This window comes from Herpailurus yagouaroundi, unplaced genomic scaffold (genome assembly GCF_014898765.1).
Source record: "Herpailurus yagouaroundi ecotype Mexico unplaced genomic scaffold, PumYag 100, whole genome shotgun sequence".
NCBI classification, from domain to species: domain Eukaryota; kingdom Metazoa; phylum Chordata; class Mammalia; order Carnivora; family Felidae; genus Herpailurus; species Herpailurus yagouaroundi.
Window position 1 is genome coordinate 65,561,076 of NW_024412391.1, and position 20,775 is coordinate 65,581,850.

General features: G+C 39.1%; 1 protein-coding gene across 6 annotated transcripts in view; it reads right to left on the reverse strand.

Moving 5' to 3' along the window:
* AKAP9 (A-kinase anchoring protein 9) overlaps positions 1 to 17,089 on the reverse strand; it is a 155,006-nt gene extending 137,917 nt beyond the window's left edge. For 3 of the 6 annotated variants that reach the window (XM_040472711.1, XM_040472714.1, XM_040472709.1), the window contains exon 1: positions 16,832 to 17,089. In XM_040472711.1, coding sequence (XP_040328645.1) covers positions 16,832 to 16,879 — 48 coding nt within the window. In that variant the 5' untranslated portion in view covers positions 16,880 to 17,089. The remainder of the gene's footprint in view (positions 1 to 16,831) is intronic. The other 3 variants (XM_040472713.1, XM_040472712.1, XM_040472710.1) reach the window with 1 other exon arrangement.
* Between the last annotated feature and the right edge of the window lie 3,686 nt (positions 17,090 to 20,775).

The window sequence follows — 20,775 nt, forward strand, 5'->3', positions numbered from 1 at the left end:
GGGGCCTAACTATGGAAACAAAAAGAAGATTACAACAGTTGACCCAAAGACAATTTGTATGTAGGGCAACTGAAAAGCAAAGACAAAAGCAACATTTTAAGGATGCTCTGAAGCATATTTTCCAAATAACAGTGCCAAATAGCCCCCAACATATCAGATATGGAAAAGACCTCAGAACTTTATATTTGTTAAGTCCCCAGTCTTATTTATATACTATAATCTCATTCAATGTAGATTTTTTTTTATTAGTTTTGGAACACCATGTCTGAGAAGAAAATAGATTCTGCAGTCTAAGGAATCACCTTAATTTTGCACATTTTAACACATTTCATTGTATGGCACATAGTCGGCACAAACATTTGTTGAATGAAAGTCATGTTTCAGGGGTGCCTGGGTGGCTCAGTCGGTTAAACATCCGACTCTTGGTTTTGGCTCAGGTCATGATCTCATGGTTTCGTGAGTTCGAGCCTCACAGAGGGCTCTGTGCTGATGGCGTGGAGCCTGCTTGGGATTCTCTCTCTCTCTCTCTCTCTCTCTCTCTCTCACTCTCCCTCTCTCTCTCTCTCTGACCCTCCCCAGCTCACGCTGTCTCGGTCTCTCTCAAAAACAAATACACTTTAAAATGCATTTCCCTAATGACCAAAAACAAAAAGTTTCATAAAAGTATATGGATTACATACAATAGAGTACTGGACCACTGTATCTAAAGGGGTTCTAATAAGCTAGCTTTGTGATGCTGGACAAGCCACTTGACCTCAGCAGAACTCAGTACCTTCAACTGCACAATGAAGAGGTAGATTAGAAGGATCTTTGAAGGTTTCTTCTAGTTTTAAGGGCTCTACTGAAAAATTTTTTTCAATTGTTCCCTATCATTTTTCCTCTTCCTACTCTCAATTATAAAGGAGGAAAAACTAAAATTTTACATTATAAAAGCTTAAAAAAATACTGAAAAAACAATACAATAGACAGTATCTATTACTAAATGATCTCAAATGAAAAAAGATGATATATACGGAATAAAAAGTAGAATGACCTTAGTGTTTAGAACAGATCTCCTCTAAGTACATAAAATTATCAAAATACTGTTTTAGGCTCATGTTACTGATTATGCGGTCAACTTATTTCTGAACAGGTAACTAGATGATAAGCTCCAGGAAGGCAGGGATTTTTAATCAAAATCAAAGCCCACATAATAGTGTAAGTCTAGAAGAGTGCCTTCACAGAGGTTCTTTTTGTTTGTTTAGCTTATTTTTTGAGACAGAGAGAGAGAGCAAGAAAACGTGCAAGTGAGCAGGAGGGGCAGAGAGAGGGTGAGAGAGAGAATCCCAAACAGGCACTGCACTATCAGCACAGAGCCCAAAGCAGGGTTTGAATTCATGAACTGTGAAATCATGACCTGAGCTGAAACCAAGAGTCGGCTGCTTAACCTACTGAGCCACCCAGATGCCCCTGCACATAGCTGCTCAATAAGTATTTGTTGAACAAAAAAGAATGATAAAAAAGAGGCACCATTGGGCACCTGGGTGGCTCAGTCAGTTAGGCGTCCGACTCTTGATTTCTGCTCAGGTCAATCTCATGGTTTAGGAGTTTAAGCCCCACACTGGGCTCTGTGCTGACAGTGTGGAGCCTGCCTGGGACTCTCTCTCCCCCCACCCCCTCTCTCTGCCCCTCTCTATCTCATGCATGCTCTCTCTCAAAATAAATAAATAAACTTAAAAAAAAAAAAAGAGGTACACTAAGCAACAATTTTAGGCATTATTCCTCTGAACTTCAGAATATCTGCACAGTTCCCTTAAAAAAAAAAAGATGGAGTTGGGGTACCTGGGTGGCTCAGTCTGTTGAGCATCTGACTTTGGCTCAGGTCATAGTTTCACAGTACGTTGAGTTCGAACCCTTTGTTGAACCCGCTTTCGATCCTCCGTCTCCCTCTCTCTCTGCCCCTCCCCCACTTGCACTCATTCCCTCACACATTAAAAAAAAAAAAAAAATTAAATAAACAGATGGGGTGCCCAACTGGCTCAGTCAGAAGAGCATGCAACTCTTGATCACGGGGTCATGAGTTTGAGCTGAACACTGGGTGCAGAGATTATTTAAAATAAATAAAATTATTAAAAAAAGATTATATATCTGGTCCATGGTTACATTATTGCATAATCATACACTGTAAATTATGTAACTGTCAAAAATGTTTTCAAAAAATTTTTAATGTGAGAAAATGCTCTCAAGATAAAGTCAGGGGAAAAGAAGCCAGAATTGCATAAAGAGTATGATACAAGTTAAATTTAAAAATATACAAAGAAACCAAGAATCAACAAACTAAGAGTGATTACTTGTGGGTTCAGACTATGGGTGATTGTTTTCTTCTTTGAAAGATCTTTGTCTTCCTCCCCCACAGATCTGTAAAGAATATTCACTAACCGATTTAATACCACCTTTTTTTTTTTTAGGGTTTATTTATTTATTTTGAGAGAGACAGCTTGCTCAAGCAGGGGAAGGGCAGAGGGAGAGTGAGAGAGAGAGTCCCAAGCAGGCTCCACACTGTCAGCACAGAGTCTGATGCAGGGCTCAAACTCACCTGAACCGAAACCAAGAGTTCGATGCTTAACAGACAGAGCCACCCAGGCACCCCTAATATCACTTGTTTTTAAAAGGATATAATACAACTATACACCTACCACAAATCTCATCCCAAAAAAGCAGAAAGAAGGCAGAGCTCCAGGAATAAGCTGTCCTGGGACCTAGCCACTTTCATCAGCCTCTCCAGACACTGTTACCACACCTCCTCATAAGCACGACTGACAACACTGACAGGTCATTACACCTTCACTGTTCACTCACCATCTACCTCTGCTTCTTCTCAATATCACCTCAGTTATTAACAATGAACAGTGAGAGAATGGCACTTTGCCCTGATCTTATCTAGTCTCTCTCTATTATGAAGTTTAATCTCTTTTAAAAATAAATGAAAGAAGTATACAGTTTTTACAAAGGAGAATTCTTAAATCAAGGTATACCTGTAATATACTATTTCTCTCAGCAACATAAACACATGCCAGTTTATCACTTGAGGTTTCATTTATAAGCCACAGGTTAGAGGCTACTATTCTGATACATGTATCTTCTTTTTGCAGGAATTATCAATTTGATAATAAAAGAAGAACTAATCTAGTCAACTTAATAATAGAAGAACTGCTACATCTGGTTGGTTCATGGCCCATCCCATCAGGTATCCAGTGTTCATCAACAGCTCTGAAGGACATCTGTCAGAGATCATTTCTGTGATGTAATGAGATATGTAATAAACACACAAATATTACAAATATTGCTTTTGGCTTCAGTTCCTCTTCCTGCCACATTCCCCAACACAGTCACTACTCCCCAAGTACTGACAGATCTTGGGATCATAATCTCTGCACACATCAGGGCCCTTGGCACGTGCTGGGCATCAGAAGATGGACAAAAGTTAACACAGCAGCAACAGTAGTTAAAAAAACAAACAAACTGGGAACAACCCAAATGCTCACTGATACTAAGGCAAATTCCTATAATAGAATATTATATGTAGGAAAGAACACTCTCTGTGTTAACATTGAACATAAAGCAAATCACTAAAGACTGCTTGCAACATACCATTAATTTAAAAAACAGAATGAATAAATCGTTTATGTATACATAAACGATCGAGAAAAGCAAGGCAACAATAAAATTCAGAATTGTGGTTACCTGAGGTGGGACAGGGGTGAGATTAGATTATGCGAGGGGGAAGAGTTTCAAATGTATTTGAATGTACATATTTCTTAAGCTGGGTGATGTGTAAGTATAAAAGTAGTTTTTTAAATAATTTATCTTACCTATACATTTTATATTTATTCTTTTGTAGGTGAAACATAATTAATTTAGGTATTTTTAAAGTATGCAGAATTTCCTTCTGAGGAAATTAGCCAGTGCTCATAGCTCCTACCATCTGTGACACTCCTGCCTCTCCTCACACTCTAGTTTGAGGAGAAAAGAGGGAGGTCTAGTCTATTCTTCTGGAATTAGGGAACAAGGAGGTAAGAAAGATGTCCAGAAAGGTAACAGAGGGAAGATGCATCTTACATGAAGGATTCTAAAATCAGTGTACGATATGATAATCATAGAAATCTATAAATATCCCTGAAAATTAACCATAAAGTACAATTTACATGATAAACCTACTAGTAACATTACAGACTGAAATATTTTTCTCTGTATCCAACACAGCCAGTTCTCCTACGTCCTCAGTTGCACACCAAGGAAAGTAACTGACTTATGAGAGAGGATATGATGTATAATCACTCAATGTTGCAGAGCACACAAAGTGGCGATGCTTCTGGAACTGAAACTTTACTGCATACTGAGGATCTTTAAAAAATAGTGAGTCCTGGCTCCCAGCCTAGATATTCTGATTTGGGGATGGAGTGTGACCTAGGATTCAAAACTGTTTGAAGTTTCCCAGGTGCTTCTGTTGTGCAGCAAAGTTTGGGAACCACTAGGCTAGATACTTATTCTATAAAGAAATATGCTTACACTCCTTAATGTTCTCTCCCCTTCTTTTTTTTAAAAGTGTATATAGTGAAAAACAACCTCATTAAATAGACTTGATGACTCATCCTATAATTTTTGGTCACGTGTAAACTAGTGTACAGGCAAAGGAAGCTGACTTGCAAAAGGAGTATCAGATACCGTGAAAGATAAGAGATGATGTAGAGAACAGCACTGGTTCCAAATGCCTTTTCAGTTTCCCATGAAGCCCAACTATACTTCGTTTACCTTCCTTTGAAATCTATCTTTAAAATAACCCTCTACTTTCTCTCCTTCACTTACGTAACACCTCAGGTTTTTGAGAATAAAAAAGCCCTACTAGAATTGGGGCATTTACATTTAGCTATGTTAATCAAGTCAATATTTTATATATATATTTTTTTCAACGTTTATTTATTTTTGGGACAGAGAGAGACAGAGCATGAACAGGGGAGGGGCAGAGAGAGAGGGAGACACAGAATCGGAAACAGGCTCCAGGCTCTGAGCCATCAGCCCAGAGCCTGACGCGGGGCTCGAACTCCCGGACCGCGAGATCGTGACCTGGCTGAAGTCGGACGCTTAACCGACTGTGCCACCCAGGCGCCCCAATATTTTATATTTTTTAAAAAAAAATGGTTTTACTGCTCCATCGGTATAACAATAACAGAAGTGCCACCTGGTGGCAACATACCTAACTGACTAGGGGATATAGCTTTTGGAAAGGAATAATCTCTTCAGAGCTTAAACATACTACCTATACATTCTTTTAACAGTTTTTGCTACTTTAAGGATAAAATCCACACTATTTTATTTTTTTTTTAATTTTTTTTTCAACGTTTATTTATTTTTGGGACAGAGAGAGAGAGAGAGAGAGCGAGCGAGCATGAACGGGGGAGGGGCAGAGAGAGGGAGACACAGAATCGGAAACAGGCTCCAGGCTCCGAGCCAGCAGCCCAGAGCCTGATGCGGGGCTCGAACTCCCGGACCGCGAGATCGTGACCTGGCTGAAGTCGGACGCTTAACCGACTGCGCCACCCAGGCGCCCCCAATCCACACCATTTTAAATAACACGTATGGTGTCTCATTAGCTGGTCCCTGCCTATGTCTTGAATCTAATTTTCTGCTATATAGCTTGACCCTCCATGCTCCAACATGAAGAGGATGATGATAGCTAAAATACTTCTCAAACACTTTTCATAATTTGACAATACTCTAAGAGCTTTATATATATTAGCTGAAGCCCAAGGCTGGTACTATTCTTTATTCTCACTTTCCAGATGGGAGCAGGGGCACAGAGAAGTTAAGTAACTTGCCTAAATTCACAAAGCTAAAAAATGGCAGAGCCATAATTTGATCCCAGATGGTCTGGTCTAGTCCAAGCTCATAACGACTACAATTATACTGCTTTTCACAGTAAATATATTGAAAAGTTAGTTAGCATATACCACCTGATTCCCATTCATTTCCCAATCTGAATTCTACATTTCCCAATCTGACCAGTTGCTGCTAAAGTTAAAGGTCACTTTTCAATGAAGTCTCCATTACACTTGATTGCTTATTTTTGACCAGTTACTCCTCCTTACTTAAAACTCTGTCTTCTCCATTTCACAGACATCATCAACTCCTAGCTTTGTGAACAGTTTGTGTCTCAGTGTCCTGTGCAGATACTTCTTTACTTGCCTTTTAAACATGGGTGCTTCCACAGGATTCAACTCAGTCTGCATTAGTCTTCTTCCTGAGTGAAACCCTCATTCCCAGAGTGCCAGCGAGTATCTTCAAACCAAATATTTATCTCTAGCATGGGCTTCTGTCTTGAAGCTGCAGACACATTCAATTTTACACTGGACCATTCCTCTAGGATGCCCAATAGGCACCTCCAACTCAACATATCCAAAACAAAACTTACCTTCATCTTACTCAAATAGCTCTTTCCCTCCAAACATGCCCACATTCCCTATCTCTTTTTGTAATGTTTATTCAGTTTTGAGAGAGCGTGAGTGGGGGAGGGGCAGAGAGAGGGGAAGACACAGAATCTGAAGCAGGCTCCAGGCTGTGAACTGTCAGCACAGAGCTCTTTGCGGGACTCAAACTCACAGACAGCAAGATCATGACCTGAGCTCAAGTCAGAGGCTTACCCGACTGAGCCACTCAGGTGCCCCTCTCAGACACCCATTTCACTCAAACTCTCCTATTCTCTCTGCCCTCTTAGCTCTGCCCTCATGACCTAATCACTTCCCAAAGGCCCCTGCCTCCTAATACTACCAACAAAGGGGTTAGGATCTCAACATATGAATTTTGGGGAGGTACACAAACATTCAGATGATAACATCTTCCTTATCCTTCACAACAAACAATTACCAGCACACCTGGGTGGCTCAGTCGGTTAAGTACCCATCTACTGATTTCAGCTCAGGTCATGATCTCACAGGTTTGTGAGATCAAGCCCACATCAGGCTCTGTGCTGATTGCACAGAGCCTGTTTGGGATTCTCTCTCCTTCTTTCTGCTGCTCCTCCTGCTCCTCTCCCCTGGTGCATGGCTGGCTGGCTGGCTCGCTCTCGCTCTCTCTCTCTCTCTCTCTCTCTCTCAAAATAAATAAATTAATAAAAAAAAAAAAGACTTAAAAGCACATGTAAGGTTGAAGTTAAGGACAAAATTTCTTGGGTCAGACTGGGTTTCAATCCTTGCTCTGCCACTATGACTTTGTGCAAATGACTTAACCTCTTGAGTTTTCCCACCCGTAAAATAGGAATAGCAACATTATCCACAGCTCTTAGAACAGCTGTAAGTATTAAATGAGGTAATAAATATAAAATCCTTAGCATAATGTCTACTAGCATTAGTGCTCAATAATTAGTAGCTATTATTATTACTGAATTTATATTCTTTCTTCCACTGTCAACCTTCCCATTGTCCAAGTGAGAGATAATGAAGAACAGAAGTGGGGATAACACAAGAAATATTTAGAAGGTAAAACCAGCAGAATATGGTGACTATTTGGATCTGAAAGGTAAAGGAGAGTGCCAGGGAAGTGAGGTAAAGTGGGCCTGGTTTTACTGGGTACTGATTGAATGGTGTTAGAATGGGAAGAAAAAAGCTAAGTATGAGACAGATTTTGAATAAAAAATAAAAAACAATAAACAGGATTGGGTTATGGGTTTGGATCTTAGTTTTCAACTGATGCTTTCTGAATAGATATAAACTACTAGGCCTCATAAATATGATGGCACATGAGATACAAAAGAACTGTAGAGCATCGAAAAAGTTTAAATTCTGGGGTGTCTGGGTGGCTCAGTTGGTTGGGCCTCCAACTCTTGATTTTAGCTGAGGTCATGATCTCACAGTTCATGGGACCAAGCCCCCAAGTCAGGCTCTGTGCTGACTGCATGGAACCTGCTGGGATTCTCTCTCCCTTTCTCTCTACTCCTCCCCTGGTTGCGTGCTCTCTCTCTCAAAAATAAATAAACTTAAAAAAATTTTTTTAAGTTTAAATTCAAATCCTAAAGGAAAAAAATACTTTATATAGACTCTTCTGTCCTAAGATTAAAACCCTGAGGCCTATTAAAATGACTTATACTGGATTTTATCCTTCGAATTTTAAAATTATATATTCTTCTTGGGGCGATTGGGTGGCTCAGCCGGTTAAGTGCTGGCCTCTTGGTTTCGGCTCAGGTCATGACCTCACAGTTTCACGCGTTCGCCCTGCCTCTGACAGTGCAGTCTGCTTGAGATTCTCTCTCTGCCCCTCCCCCACTCACACTGTCTCAGTCTCTTTCAAAAAATAAACTTAAAAAAAAAGTTTAATATATGCTCTTCTCAACTAAAAAAACCCACATACATACACACACACACACACGCATATATATATATCCTGAATTATTCTCTTCTTTTCAAACTTTATAAGTGCTATTGGTTGAAGTGGAAAAGTGAGCTCTCTTATTAAAGGGAAGTCACTGAGTAAAAAGGCTTAGAGAAATATTTTCATTACAAAAGGAATTTACGCAAATTAAAATTTAAATATTAATTGGGAAAATGTAAAATCCTTTACCTACAAATATTTCCAGTATTCTTAAGTTGTCTATGAATAGAAAATAGTTTCTATAATTTTTAGCCAAAACCCATTATTTCATATATAAACTTCCAGCAGATATTGCAGTTTTTACACATTTTCTAATACCTTGTCCTTTAGAGTATGTACTCATTTATTTGACTTACGAAATCAACATACATATGCACAGTCAACAGACCATAAATGGTGTGCTAATTAAATGGGACCACTGCCCTGAGTCCATCGCAATCCCCTGCATCTCCTTCACATACTTTCATATGTTAAATTTGATTCTTGATAAATATGGACAACAAATATTTGTAGTTATGATTGGTCCCTAACTATATCTTCTTCCCTCGGAAAACAATAAGGCAATATCAACTTGAATAAAAGTGAGACTTCTGAGGAATACATACAGCTTAATCCCAAAGACCACAATAAATGATTCTTAAGTGAACAAGGAATTTTGTAGTGTGTTCACTATCCAAAAAAGGGGGGGAAAAAAGAAAGGGAAAATGATTCTAGATTTTATACCCTGTTTTTCAGAGAACTGTAAATCAGAGAACATATTCAATCAGTACAATTTACAAATTCAAATTTTTACAGATTAGGATTTTAAATACTAAAGTTTAGTGTAGTTTTTACTAGTCGAAATAGTAACTTTGGGGCTTTAAGAAATGATCTCTTCAAAGGGGGAAAAAAGACAGAAAAACATTCAGACCACATAAAAATCTAAGTGAACAGTATATACCACAATAACAATCATAACCCTGATGTCAACTTAAAACAAACACTATACTGTTCATGAACAAAAAGGATAAAGGAATTTCTCATGGTACAAAATAATCTATAGATTTAAATAAATAACCTAGGCAAAAAATAAATAAATAACATATAAAAACTTCTGGAACAATTAATGGAGTCAAATCAATGTGCAAATCAACCTAAACTCTATGCAGCATACAAGATCACATTAAGTACCCTAAACATATTTTGATGACTACTACCACAAAAACACTAATAGTAAAAGGGAAACATATTAGTGAAATACTGGTACAGATCAAGTGTGTTCACATATGAAAATGACAGACCCTTTTGTTACTAAACAAGATTGGGTTATTTTGTTCCCACAGCAAAAATGGATTGGTAACGATCAAGCCAAAAACCCAACAGGTGCCCCTTGGACCAACTGCATGCACTTGTAAAACAGCTGGCCGGGGAATGGGATGACTCACTGCCCACACAGAAATCAAACTTTAGCATCACGCTCTAATCAACTCACCAAGAACCTAATATTCAAAGGAAGCAACAGTTTAAATTGCTTTAAAACTTTTTTAAGTTTAAATTTTTTAAGGGCTTAAAAAAAAAAAGGCAAGATGGGGACACCAAGGTGTCCAGTCGATTAAGCATCCAACTTTGGCTCGGGTCATGATCTCAAGGTTCAAGGGTTCAAGCCCCACATCGGGCTCCAAGCTGACAGTGTGGAGCCTGCTTGGGATTCTCCCTCTTTCTCTCTCTGTCCCTCCCCTACTCATACTTTCTCTCTCAAAATAAATAAACAAACAAGCAAAAGATGGAAGATGATCCTACTGAAATGTATGTCTCTCTCTGCCCCTCTACTGTCTGCCCAAGCACATGTATTCTCATCCTCTGTATGCAGAAAAAAATGCACACAAATATAATATTATATAACAATTGGCAACAACTTAATTAAAAGATAAGCAAAGGACTTTAGAATAGACATTTCTCCAAAGAAGATAGACAAACGGCCAAAAAGTACATGAAAAGATGCTCAACATCCTCAATCACTAGGAAGAAAATCACAAATCAAAACAAATGAGATACCACCTCCCACCACTAGAATGGCTATAATTAAATAGAGAACAGGGAGGCCTGGCTGGCTTAGTTGGTTAGGTGTCTGACTCTTGATTTCAGCTCATTTCAGGTAATGATATCACAGTTCCAGAGATCGAGTCTCACATCAGGCTTTGTGCTGACAGTGGGGAGCCTGAGTGGGATTCTCTTTCTCTGCCTCTCCCCCACCCATGTTCTCCTCCCTCAGAATAAACATTTAAAAAAACAAAACAGAAAACAAACGTTGGTGAGTATATGGAGAAATCAGAACCCTCATACACTGCTGGCAGATATGTAAAATGGTACAGCTGACTTGGAAAACCACTTTGGCAATTCCTTAAAAAAACACAGAATTAATTTATGATCCAGTAATTCCATTCCTAGGTATATACTCAAGAGAAATGAAAACAGGTACTCAAATGCTTATATATGAATGCTCATCACAGTACTATTCGTAACAGCCAAATAGCGGCAACAACTCAAATGCCCATCAATGGATGAATAAGCAACATGTAGTAAATGCTACATAAAATGGAATATTCAGCCATAAAAGGAAACTGAGATACTGATGCATACTACAACACAGATGAACCTTGAAAATATTATACCGAAAAAAGCCAGACTATAAGGGTCAAACATTATAGGAGTGCATTTATATGAAATATCTGGAATAGGTACACACAGAAACAGAAAGCAGATTGGTAGTTGCTGAGGACTGGTAAAAGGAGGGAATGAGAGTTTCAGCTTAATGGGTACAAGGTTTTATTGTGGAATGATAAAAATGTGTTGGAACTACATGGAACTGGTGGTTACAAACTGTGTACTTACTAAATGCCACTGAATTGTTTTAGGATGGTTAATTTTTGTTATGTGAATTTCATCTCAATTTTAAAAAATCACAGCTTCTTTGTATCTAGCATGAGAACTCAAAACGTTCTCAATCACTATCTCACTTATTCTTCACAACACCTGTTGAGATTCATGTCCTGCAAGAGGATTATTCTCAAAGATCATAAAGTACACAATTTGTGATTATTTAAATAATGCTTGCTAAGTAAAAGTCCATAGTCGCAACTGTAGGCGTTCAAAAATGTCAGCTGAACAAATAAGCAAATAAATGTCTCTAAAGTCCTACTGCCTTTTCTAGTATGCCAAGTAGCAGTATTATAAATTCCCACACATATAGACCCCACATGCAAAACAGCTCTATAAATAAACTTTTTAAAATTCTGAAGCTTTTCCAAATTAAAGTTTTAAAAGAGATGCTAACCAATGAAATGACTAATTTCAATTTTAGTGGTGTCTTAAAGAAATATAAATAATGTTCCTTATCATCTAATGTTTAATAAATTTACCATGAGAACTTTTTCTAGTTCCATACTAGAAATTTGTTTACATTTCAGTAATCAGTAGGCCTATAAGAGATATTTTAGAGACATCGTTTAGCTCTTCCTACAACCTTTATGTATTAAAAGTTTTTGTTTAGTAAAAATAATTTCTGTCCAATCTTGTCTATTGGGCAAGTGATATTCTAATCACTTGGATGTATCCTATCTTTTTCACTTCCTCTCTTCCATGTTCTCATTCAGCTTTCAGTTTCACTGACACGAGGGACCTGCTTGTTAAATCTCTCTTCGTTGGATCTTTCATCTGATCTGATTCCTGACATTTCTTGGATTTGCCTTAGAAACCTTTCTTCAATATACGTTTTAAGAAGCTTATTCTACTCATTCTTTTCTCCGTATTATCCCTCTTAAGGCTCATAACCTAAAAATGATATTTTGTTTTTCAACAAAGCCTGAAGGTCATGAATTAGTTTTTAAGTCACAATGAACTGTTACAGCAAATGATGATTGGAAAGAAAGAAAGAAAGAAAGAAAGAAAGAAAGAAAGAAAGAAAGAAAGAAAACTTTAAAGAAACAAGGATGAAGAGCAACTTTCTTAGTAGTGGAGCAGGTATCTGAAATATGCAGAGAACAATTTTACACCATAAGTAACTTTGCCTATCAGAGTGGAAGTAGTAACTGAAAAGTCTAGCTGTCAATAACCTAATATACAGCTTGCACAGAGCACTGTCCTTTTTTGCATACAATTGGCACTACTCTTCAAAATGCTCATTAAACAAAAATCATATAATTACTACTTATTGAGTGCAAGAGGCAAAAGTTTTAATAATTATTCACCAAATGAGGGTGCCTGGGTAGCTTAGTCGATTAAGGGTCAGACTTTGACTCAGGTCATGATCTCATGGTTCGTGAGTTCAAGCCCTGCGTCAGGCTCCATGCTGACAGCTCAGAGCCTGGAGCCTGCTTCAGATTCTGTGTCTCCCTCTCCCGCTTGCACTGCCCCTCTCCCGCTTGCACTCTCTCTCTCAAAAATAAACATTAAAAAAAAATAGCAATAATTATTCACCAAATAATGCCAATTACATACAATGCTGAATAGCAAAACTTTGGTTTTACTGTATTCTGCTACATGATAGAATGTCAAGTATACCCAATGTGAATTTACAAGAGTAATAACATTAATAATATTAAATACACAACTGTCCTCTAATTTTGTTCACTAACATTACAATACTTTCTTTATATAACAGTGTAAATAATTTAACTTGGAAAAAAAATGAAGTCACTTAAAGTAGTTTAACACAAGGACAGCCTATGTAGTGCCATCCCTGTTAGCAGCCGGTAAATAGGGTTAGTCCAGCTGTGAAAATATTTACTTAATAATGCAGTAATGTCTCACATCTCCATGGGTCCGGCTTCTTGCTACATTAATACCAAGGAAGTAGCTGAGGACCCAAGAGCAACCAAAAAAACCAACAGGTAGTAGAAAAACTGAACTGTCATAAAGCCCCCTAACTGGGCTTCATTGATTTTGATTTTTATAAACCATTCTATCACACTCACTTACTGGGTTGTCTAGTCACAGCAAATCTAAAATAGCAAATTAGGGGAAGAAGTAGATCAGATGGAGCCAGGCAAGATGACTGTGACCACGGCAATGAGAATACACAGCAAAGAAAAAAGAACTACAAAACAGAAAGGGAGTCTGTGCAAGTCTACTATAGGCTCCCAAATATGTAATACAAGCAACAATAAGAACTAAGGTTGCAGGACTACACCAAACTGAGGGTCCTTTGGAAACCTAGTTTATTCTGTGCCTCATTTTTTTATTCTCTGTAATAACCATACTACAATATAACAAGTTCTTCCTTATATTGTATTTGATAAGCTTTTACTGCATTTAAAAATGGCATTTAAACATGTTTTACTAATCCTAAAAGAAATATATTGTGGACAATTTGGAAAATACTAAGTGTAAAGAAAACAAAATTGCCAATAACCCACCATACAAGAGAGAACCATCATTTATATCTCAGTGCATTTTTTTCAAGTGTCTTCACATATACATATGTACATACATCTTTTATGGTAACATTTTTATTAACCTGGCATTATTTGTGGACATTTTCCCAACTCAAAGTCTTCCTAGTATTATTTTAATGGCTACATATATCAGAATTTATTCTACCATTGCAGATTTTGGTTATTATAAAATATTTTATAAAGCATACTATACTGCACTCAAGTCATAAAAATAATCATTTATAAAGTCTAGATACAAAAAGGAAATTTTTCAATGACTAGCTTACCAAACACTAAGAAAAAAATGCAGAAGTTGTGATTCATAAAACTACTGTATTATCAAATACAATATTTAAGTCCAATGAATAAACAAGCCATTTAGAAAACCAAGTTTCTAAATAAGTTTTGGGAATGATCATTTTAAGTGATTTCTGAGGCCAGCTATAACAATTTCCAATTAAGGGAATTCTGGATTACTGTTACTAAATTATAACTTGCTAGTAAAGTAGTACTATGAACGACTCATGGTTATTCTGCTCATTCATTCATTAGGCAAATATTTATTGAGAACCTACTATGTAGTAGGCACCATGCCTGGCTTCATTAATATCAAGAACCTTCGGGGCACCTGGGTGGCGCAGTCGGTTAAGCGTCCGACTTCAGCCAGGTCACGATCTGGCGGTCCGTGAGTTCGAGCCCCGCGTCGGGCTCTGGGCTGATGGCTCAGAGCCTGGAGCCTGCTTCCGATTCTGTGTCTCCCTCTCTCTCTGACCCTCCCCCGTTCATGCTCTCTCTCTCTCAAAAAGTAAATAAACGTTAAAAAAAAAAAATTAAAAAAAAATATCAAGAACCTTCTTTTGTAAAGTAGTCTTAAACAAGGTAGCAACATTTATCGCACTTTTACAAATGAAAAAATTCATCCAAAATCCTACTGTTCTTCTCTTTCATTGTTCTTACTCAATGTCTGTCTCTCCCACTAAACTGTGAGCAACCTGAGAACAGAGACTGTCACCACCTCTAAATTTCCAACTCTTGGTATAAAACAGGAGTTCAATGTAGGTTTGCTAAATGACTTTACAATACAAAGTTTTTAAGTCCTAATCTAAAAGCACACAAGTTTCTACAAATAATGTATACACACTAGTTTTGACGATGCTGTTTTCAATCTATTTTCCATATTCTATCAGTCTTCATAATCTTAATGGCTGTATAATATTCCACCGAACTTACATGATATGGCTGAAAAAACAATTTATTCTAATATTCTCTATGAATGTTGTTTCCAGTGTTTCTACATTATATAGCTAACGTTCCAACAAACATATCTTGCCTTATAAATCTGACAGATTTCTGACTAGAAAAATTGGGCTCAACTCTAGAGGTGATAATCTTCTACAATAAAAGTGATTATTAAAAGAAAAAGATTTTTAACCTATACGCAGAGTTTTGAAGGACAAAACACACATACAAATAAACCAGAATTTTGGGGGGTGGGGCCACATCAATTTAAATAAATCCATTATTATATGCATGGCCCAAAGTAAACAATGTTTTGTAAGACTTCTTTATATATACCTTTAGGAAAGATGCTTCTGGGGGCAGGGAATCCAAATTCTGAAGTAACAAAAATGTCTAATTAGAATACCTATGCTTTCAAAGGAGAAACACATTTTACCTCCACCTTCTTGGATTCAGAGCTTGTTCAGACCCTCAGGTTGCAGAAATGTAAGCAACTTTGGGCTTCTGAAGATGTCATGATTCCCCCTTCCCTCCATTTACAGACTTTAAAGTAATAATTTACCTGGTAACATAAAAGCACTTAAGCTTTGATCTTAGAAGAAACTTATGGGAAAGCCAAATGTATTTCAGACATATGAAGCTGGTTTATATGCATATTCATTTAAAAAACTTGTGTTGAGCATCTACTTGGCATCTCTCCATGGTATGACCCTTCAATGATTACTGAAATCATGGATCCCCTTTCTTTTATTTTTAGGTTGGAAAGGAGAGGAAGACAGAAAAAACAGTTAATATTATAATTTAATTGTGGTCCAAGTATGATTGCTAACAATTATTTCTAATAAGACAGAATATAAACTATAAAAGGTAACGTCGTCATAAGGAGGAAGGGGGCCTTTGAAGCCAGCTAGAAGATATACTCGAATATTTAATTTTTAAAAGAAATATGCTATTTTATTTATATCTTGACTATATTAAATTTTTCACGAAGCCCAGTAAATAGTACCTGTGCATAGTCTTGTATTGTTTAACGTTTTTTTCTTTCACACAGACATAAAATAGGGACTCATAGAGACATAGATAACAATTCAATTATTTAAAGAAGGAATTCTATAGGTGTTGCTTATAATATGGAACCTTTCGTCTCCCGCAGTTCCATTCACAGACTGCATTAACATTCCACACAATACAAAAGCGCATGCCGTGACAAAGACCTCCAAACACAAGTATACAAAGCTACGCTTCTAAAAACACCCCTAACGCGAACTTCACAGCTGGCACTTGTGGCACACTCAAGCCACTGCTAACGCAGCTGTCACAGGCCAATCACATATCCAAGAGTGCCAGCGTGCCACCAAAGAAAGCTAAGCTGATGATCAGCGTACAAATCCCCCACCAAATAAAGAAAAGCTCTAAATCCCCACCCTGAAAAGCACAATGCCTGCACTACCCAGGGAACTCCCTAAAACTGAAAGGCTGGAGATTTAGAAGCAATAAATACCAGCTTATAGCAATACAGTAAAGGAGGGGACTTAATTTGGGCATTCACAAGAAAGGAGACACACTACCCAATCATCACGGAAGTATCCTCTGCTAGGTAGTAATACCAGGCTTTTTTAATTGGAAAAGGGAAAGAAGAAGGCAAGGGGAAAATTCAGATCCTGCGGCACCTCCCTCCCGGGCAGCGAACCGGGACTGCGATCTCCGCTTCCCAGGCCCTCTCCCACCCCTTTCCAGCCACCGCCTCCCACCACGGGCCCAGCAGCCTCCGGCTCTCTTACCTTAGCTTTGCCGGCTTCCAGTTTCTTCTGTCTCTCTTCGTCCTCCATGGCCTCTGCAGAAAAGGCTGGGGGAACACAGGGAAGGTCGGGGGTAAAAAGGAAAGGTCGATTCCGACAGAGGTGGGACCCCAAGCTCCGCGGTTCCAGGGAGTAGGGCCGGGCCTGGCGCTCCCTCCGCCCAAAGTGGAACCAGTCTACGAGCTCACTGGCTGACCGTGCTCAGCCGCACGGGCAACGCCGTCACCGTCGCCGCCATCTTCGTCTCCACGTAAACACACGGCGAGGCGGGAGGCGGGAGGCGGGAGGCGGGAGGCAGGGGGAAATAGAGAAGGGAAGACGTCGGTCCGCGCAGCCGCCGGGAGCCCAGCCGCGCTGGGCAGGTGCGCCCGCGGCACCGCCCCACGTGCCGCCCCGCCCCCGCCAGATTGGCGAGCCAAGGCCCGGACCGCCCTTGCCAGAACCCTTGCTCGGACCCCGGCTCCCAGAGACAAAAACCACCGCAGGGGTGAGCGCCCTTCCCCGGGGACAAACGCTCCCCTGGTGGCAGCCGGGCTAAGGAGCTGGGAGAGAGAGGGTGTGCCTGGGTCTGGCGGGATCTCCACCCACTGTGCAAGGGACTCAGTGGTCGTTTTAAAACATGGAGATTTTTCAAGTTATAAAAATAATATATGCCTAACGGTGAAGTCGGTGACCGTTGAAAAGCCCCAAAGGAAAAGACCTGGGTAGGGGGAGAAGAAAAGACCCACCGGACGTTATTTTTTCAACCTAGAACGACTCCAGTCGAAGAACTGGGAGATCGGCCAGCAGCTCTCATTACTTCGTTAGCTGAAAGCGCCTCGCTCTTCCCCACACCGGCCTGCCCAATCTCCGGTTTATCCTTCAAGGCCCACCTCACACGCCGCCCCAAATAGATTTTATGATCTCCTTGTTCCCTCCACCACATTTAGAAGTATCCAACCATAGCTTATTCTCCTTCCACTCCTCTTTGGATCTCCCTCTTAGCAATGATGTCCTGAAAGGAACCTCGGCTTTGGAACCTGGGTTGGGAACAAAAGCCAGTATGCACTTTCTAGCTTGAATGACCTTGAACAAGTTACTGATTCTCCCTCGGCTTACCTGGAAGTTTTGGAAGGGTTGTTAATATATGTGAGTCAATATCTGTGACTGCCTGTCTTACCCTCAAAGGCATTTCTGAGGTGAGCTACACATGTTAATGTCTCAGGTTGACAACTCAGGCTGATCATGTTTCTCCTTTGTTTTGAGCTAGGGTGGTGCTAGTGAAAATAGGATTAAAAGTGGAAAGATTAAAGTTTTAAAGTCTACCACAACCTGAAGACTAGTTTTAAATAGCTCTAATTTAGAAATTCTTACATTTAAAAAAGACTTTGTATTCTCAAACTCCACAATGCATACATATATGTGCCAGTTGTAACACCTGAGTGTATACTAACCTGTTGCCTTAACCTGAATTGGGCAATGGATGAGATTAGATATTTTATCATAAGAATAAGAACTGAGCCAATAAGAGAAGTAATTTAGTCACCCATCAAAGCTAAGAGTCAACCTGGGACTAGAACCAGGTGTTATAATCGTGCAGTGATTTCATTACTGCCTGGATTGAAGGAGTATGTTTGTAGATCCTGATTGCCTAGAAGGTGGAAGCCCTAGGTTATCTGACAAGATATTTGCTTGTTAATAGATACTGCTCTCTCAGTGACTACAGAAGTCAGCTGTTTGCTCCAGTATGTGCTAAATATGTTCAAGAACCTTCTAAAGCAACAAGATTAGTTCAATGTTTCCCTTCACTAACACCGGCCAATCATACACATCTGTTTTATATGTAATAGGTGTTCAATAAATGTTGAAAGGTAATTATGTGTTGACTTCTGTTAGAAGGGCATGTGGCACTAGTGCTCTGATGCCTCCTGATGGCACCTATTCACATCATTCATTCATCCATTCCCTGAGAAGGTATTTGGGCAAAGATTTGAAAGAGATGAGAGAATGAGCCATGGGGATAAGTGAGGGTATAGTAAGTCTAAAGGCCCTGAAGCTAGAACATGGCTGTCATATTAAAGAAAAAGCAGGAAATAAGGGTGGCTAGAGTAGAGTGATCCAAGAGAACAGTAGGAGATGATGTCAGAGAAGTAACAGGAGGCCAGATCCTATAGAGTTCTGAAGGTCATTAGGACTTTGGCTTTTACTCTTAGTGAGACAGAGAGCCATTGGAGAATGCTGAGATGAGTGACATGATCTGGCACATGTTGTTAAAGTACATATGGCTGTTATAAGGATGGCCTATGGGGGATCAGTTTGAATGCTATTGCACTAATCCAGACAAGAGATAATGGGAGTTTGGACAGTCGTAGTGATGGTAAATAAGAATCTGGATATATCTTGAACATGCAACTAATAGTGCCATAGGAGTTGTATGTTGAATGTGAAGTTTGAGACAGAGAGGAATCAAGGCTGACTCCAATGTTTTTGGCCTGATCAAACGATGGAATTGCCAGTAAGTGAGATGGGGAAAAGCAAATTTGGAGGAGACCAAGAGTTCAGTTTTGGACATAAGTTATAGACACATATTAGGTATCCAAGAATTGATGTCACAAAGACATCAATTGGCTAAGTCTGGAGTTCAGGAGACAGGTCTTCTATGCAGATACAAGATTGTATGATATTAAACTGTTATCTTATTATAACCTGGTCAAAAATTATTCAGACAAAACTTTCATCTATATTTTTCTGCTAAACCAAACACAGTATCTATGCTGCTGTTTCACCATTTTGTCAATCTTTACAGCTTTGCTTCTTCCCTAATTAGAAGACATTACCAGCTACCAATGCCACTAAACATTTCTCACCATCATTTGCCCTTCAAATTGCCTAAAACAAAGCTCAAGATCTTCCCTCCAATAGCAACGTTTCCAACTTCTCTATTTCAGTTAATGACCTTCTTCCAGTTTCCTCAAATTAAAATTTTGGAGACATCTTGTATTAGTCTCTACCTCATCCATCAGATCTATCAGGAACATGCCCTGTTTTGCCTTCTTTCCCAGATTTTAATTCCTTCTCAACTTTTCCTTTCCCACTGTCAACATGGTAGATTAGACCCTCATTATCTCACACTTTGAAAACTTTGGAAGATTCTAAACTGGTATATCGGCTTCATTCCTCCCCATTATGTACTAATCCCCATAACTGTCAGATTACCTTTCTAAGATACAACTTTCACTCCATTATAAGATGACTCCCTGGGGTACCTGGGTAGCTTAGTCGGTTGAGCATCTGACTTCAACTCAGGTCATGATCTCACGGTTCCTGGGTTCAAGCCCTGTGTCAGGCTCTGTGCTGGCAGCTCAGAGCCTGGAGCCTGCTTCGGATTCTATGTCTCCCTCTCTCTCTGCCCCTCCCCTGCTTGCGCTCTGTCTCTCTCTCTCTCTCAAAAATAAATAAACATTAAAAAAAATTTTTTTTAAAAGATGACTCCCTATTGCATGTAAGATGAACTTCAAATTCCTAAATCCATCATTCAAAGCCTTCCATAACTTATCCCAGTTTTACTATGCCTCATAACTCCAACTCCCCTCTTTCACCAACTCCCCATTCTAGTCGGACAGGTGCTCATGGGGCTCCCCATGCATTGATTGCTGAATCACATTTCCTGCAATGCCAGAAATCCATACACAATGTCACAGGCTTCGTCAGACAAATATTTACAGGACATACAATTTAGTTTATTTTCCAGAAGTGACTAGGGCCCTTTGTAATTAAGGTTAAACTGAAAAAAAAAAGGAGACATTAAATGCTAAAACCAAAAATGGTTATTTTTACTCAATAGAAATGAAGTATATATAATAAAGAATATAGGAAGAAGAATAGTGATTTATCTTCCACATTTTGTAGAATAAGAAACAAAGGCCTAGGAGATTAAATAACTTGCC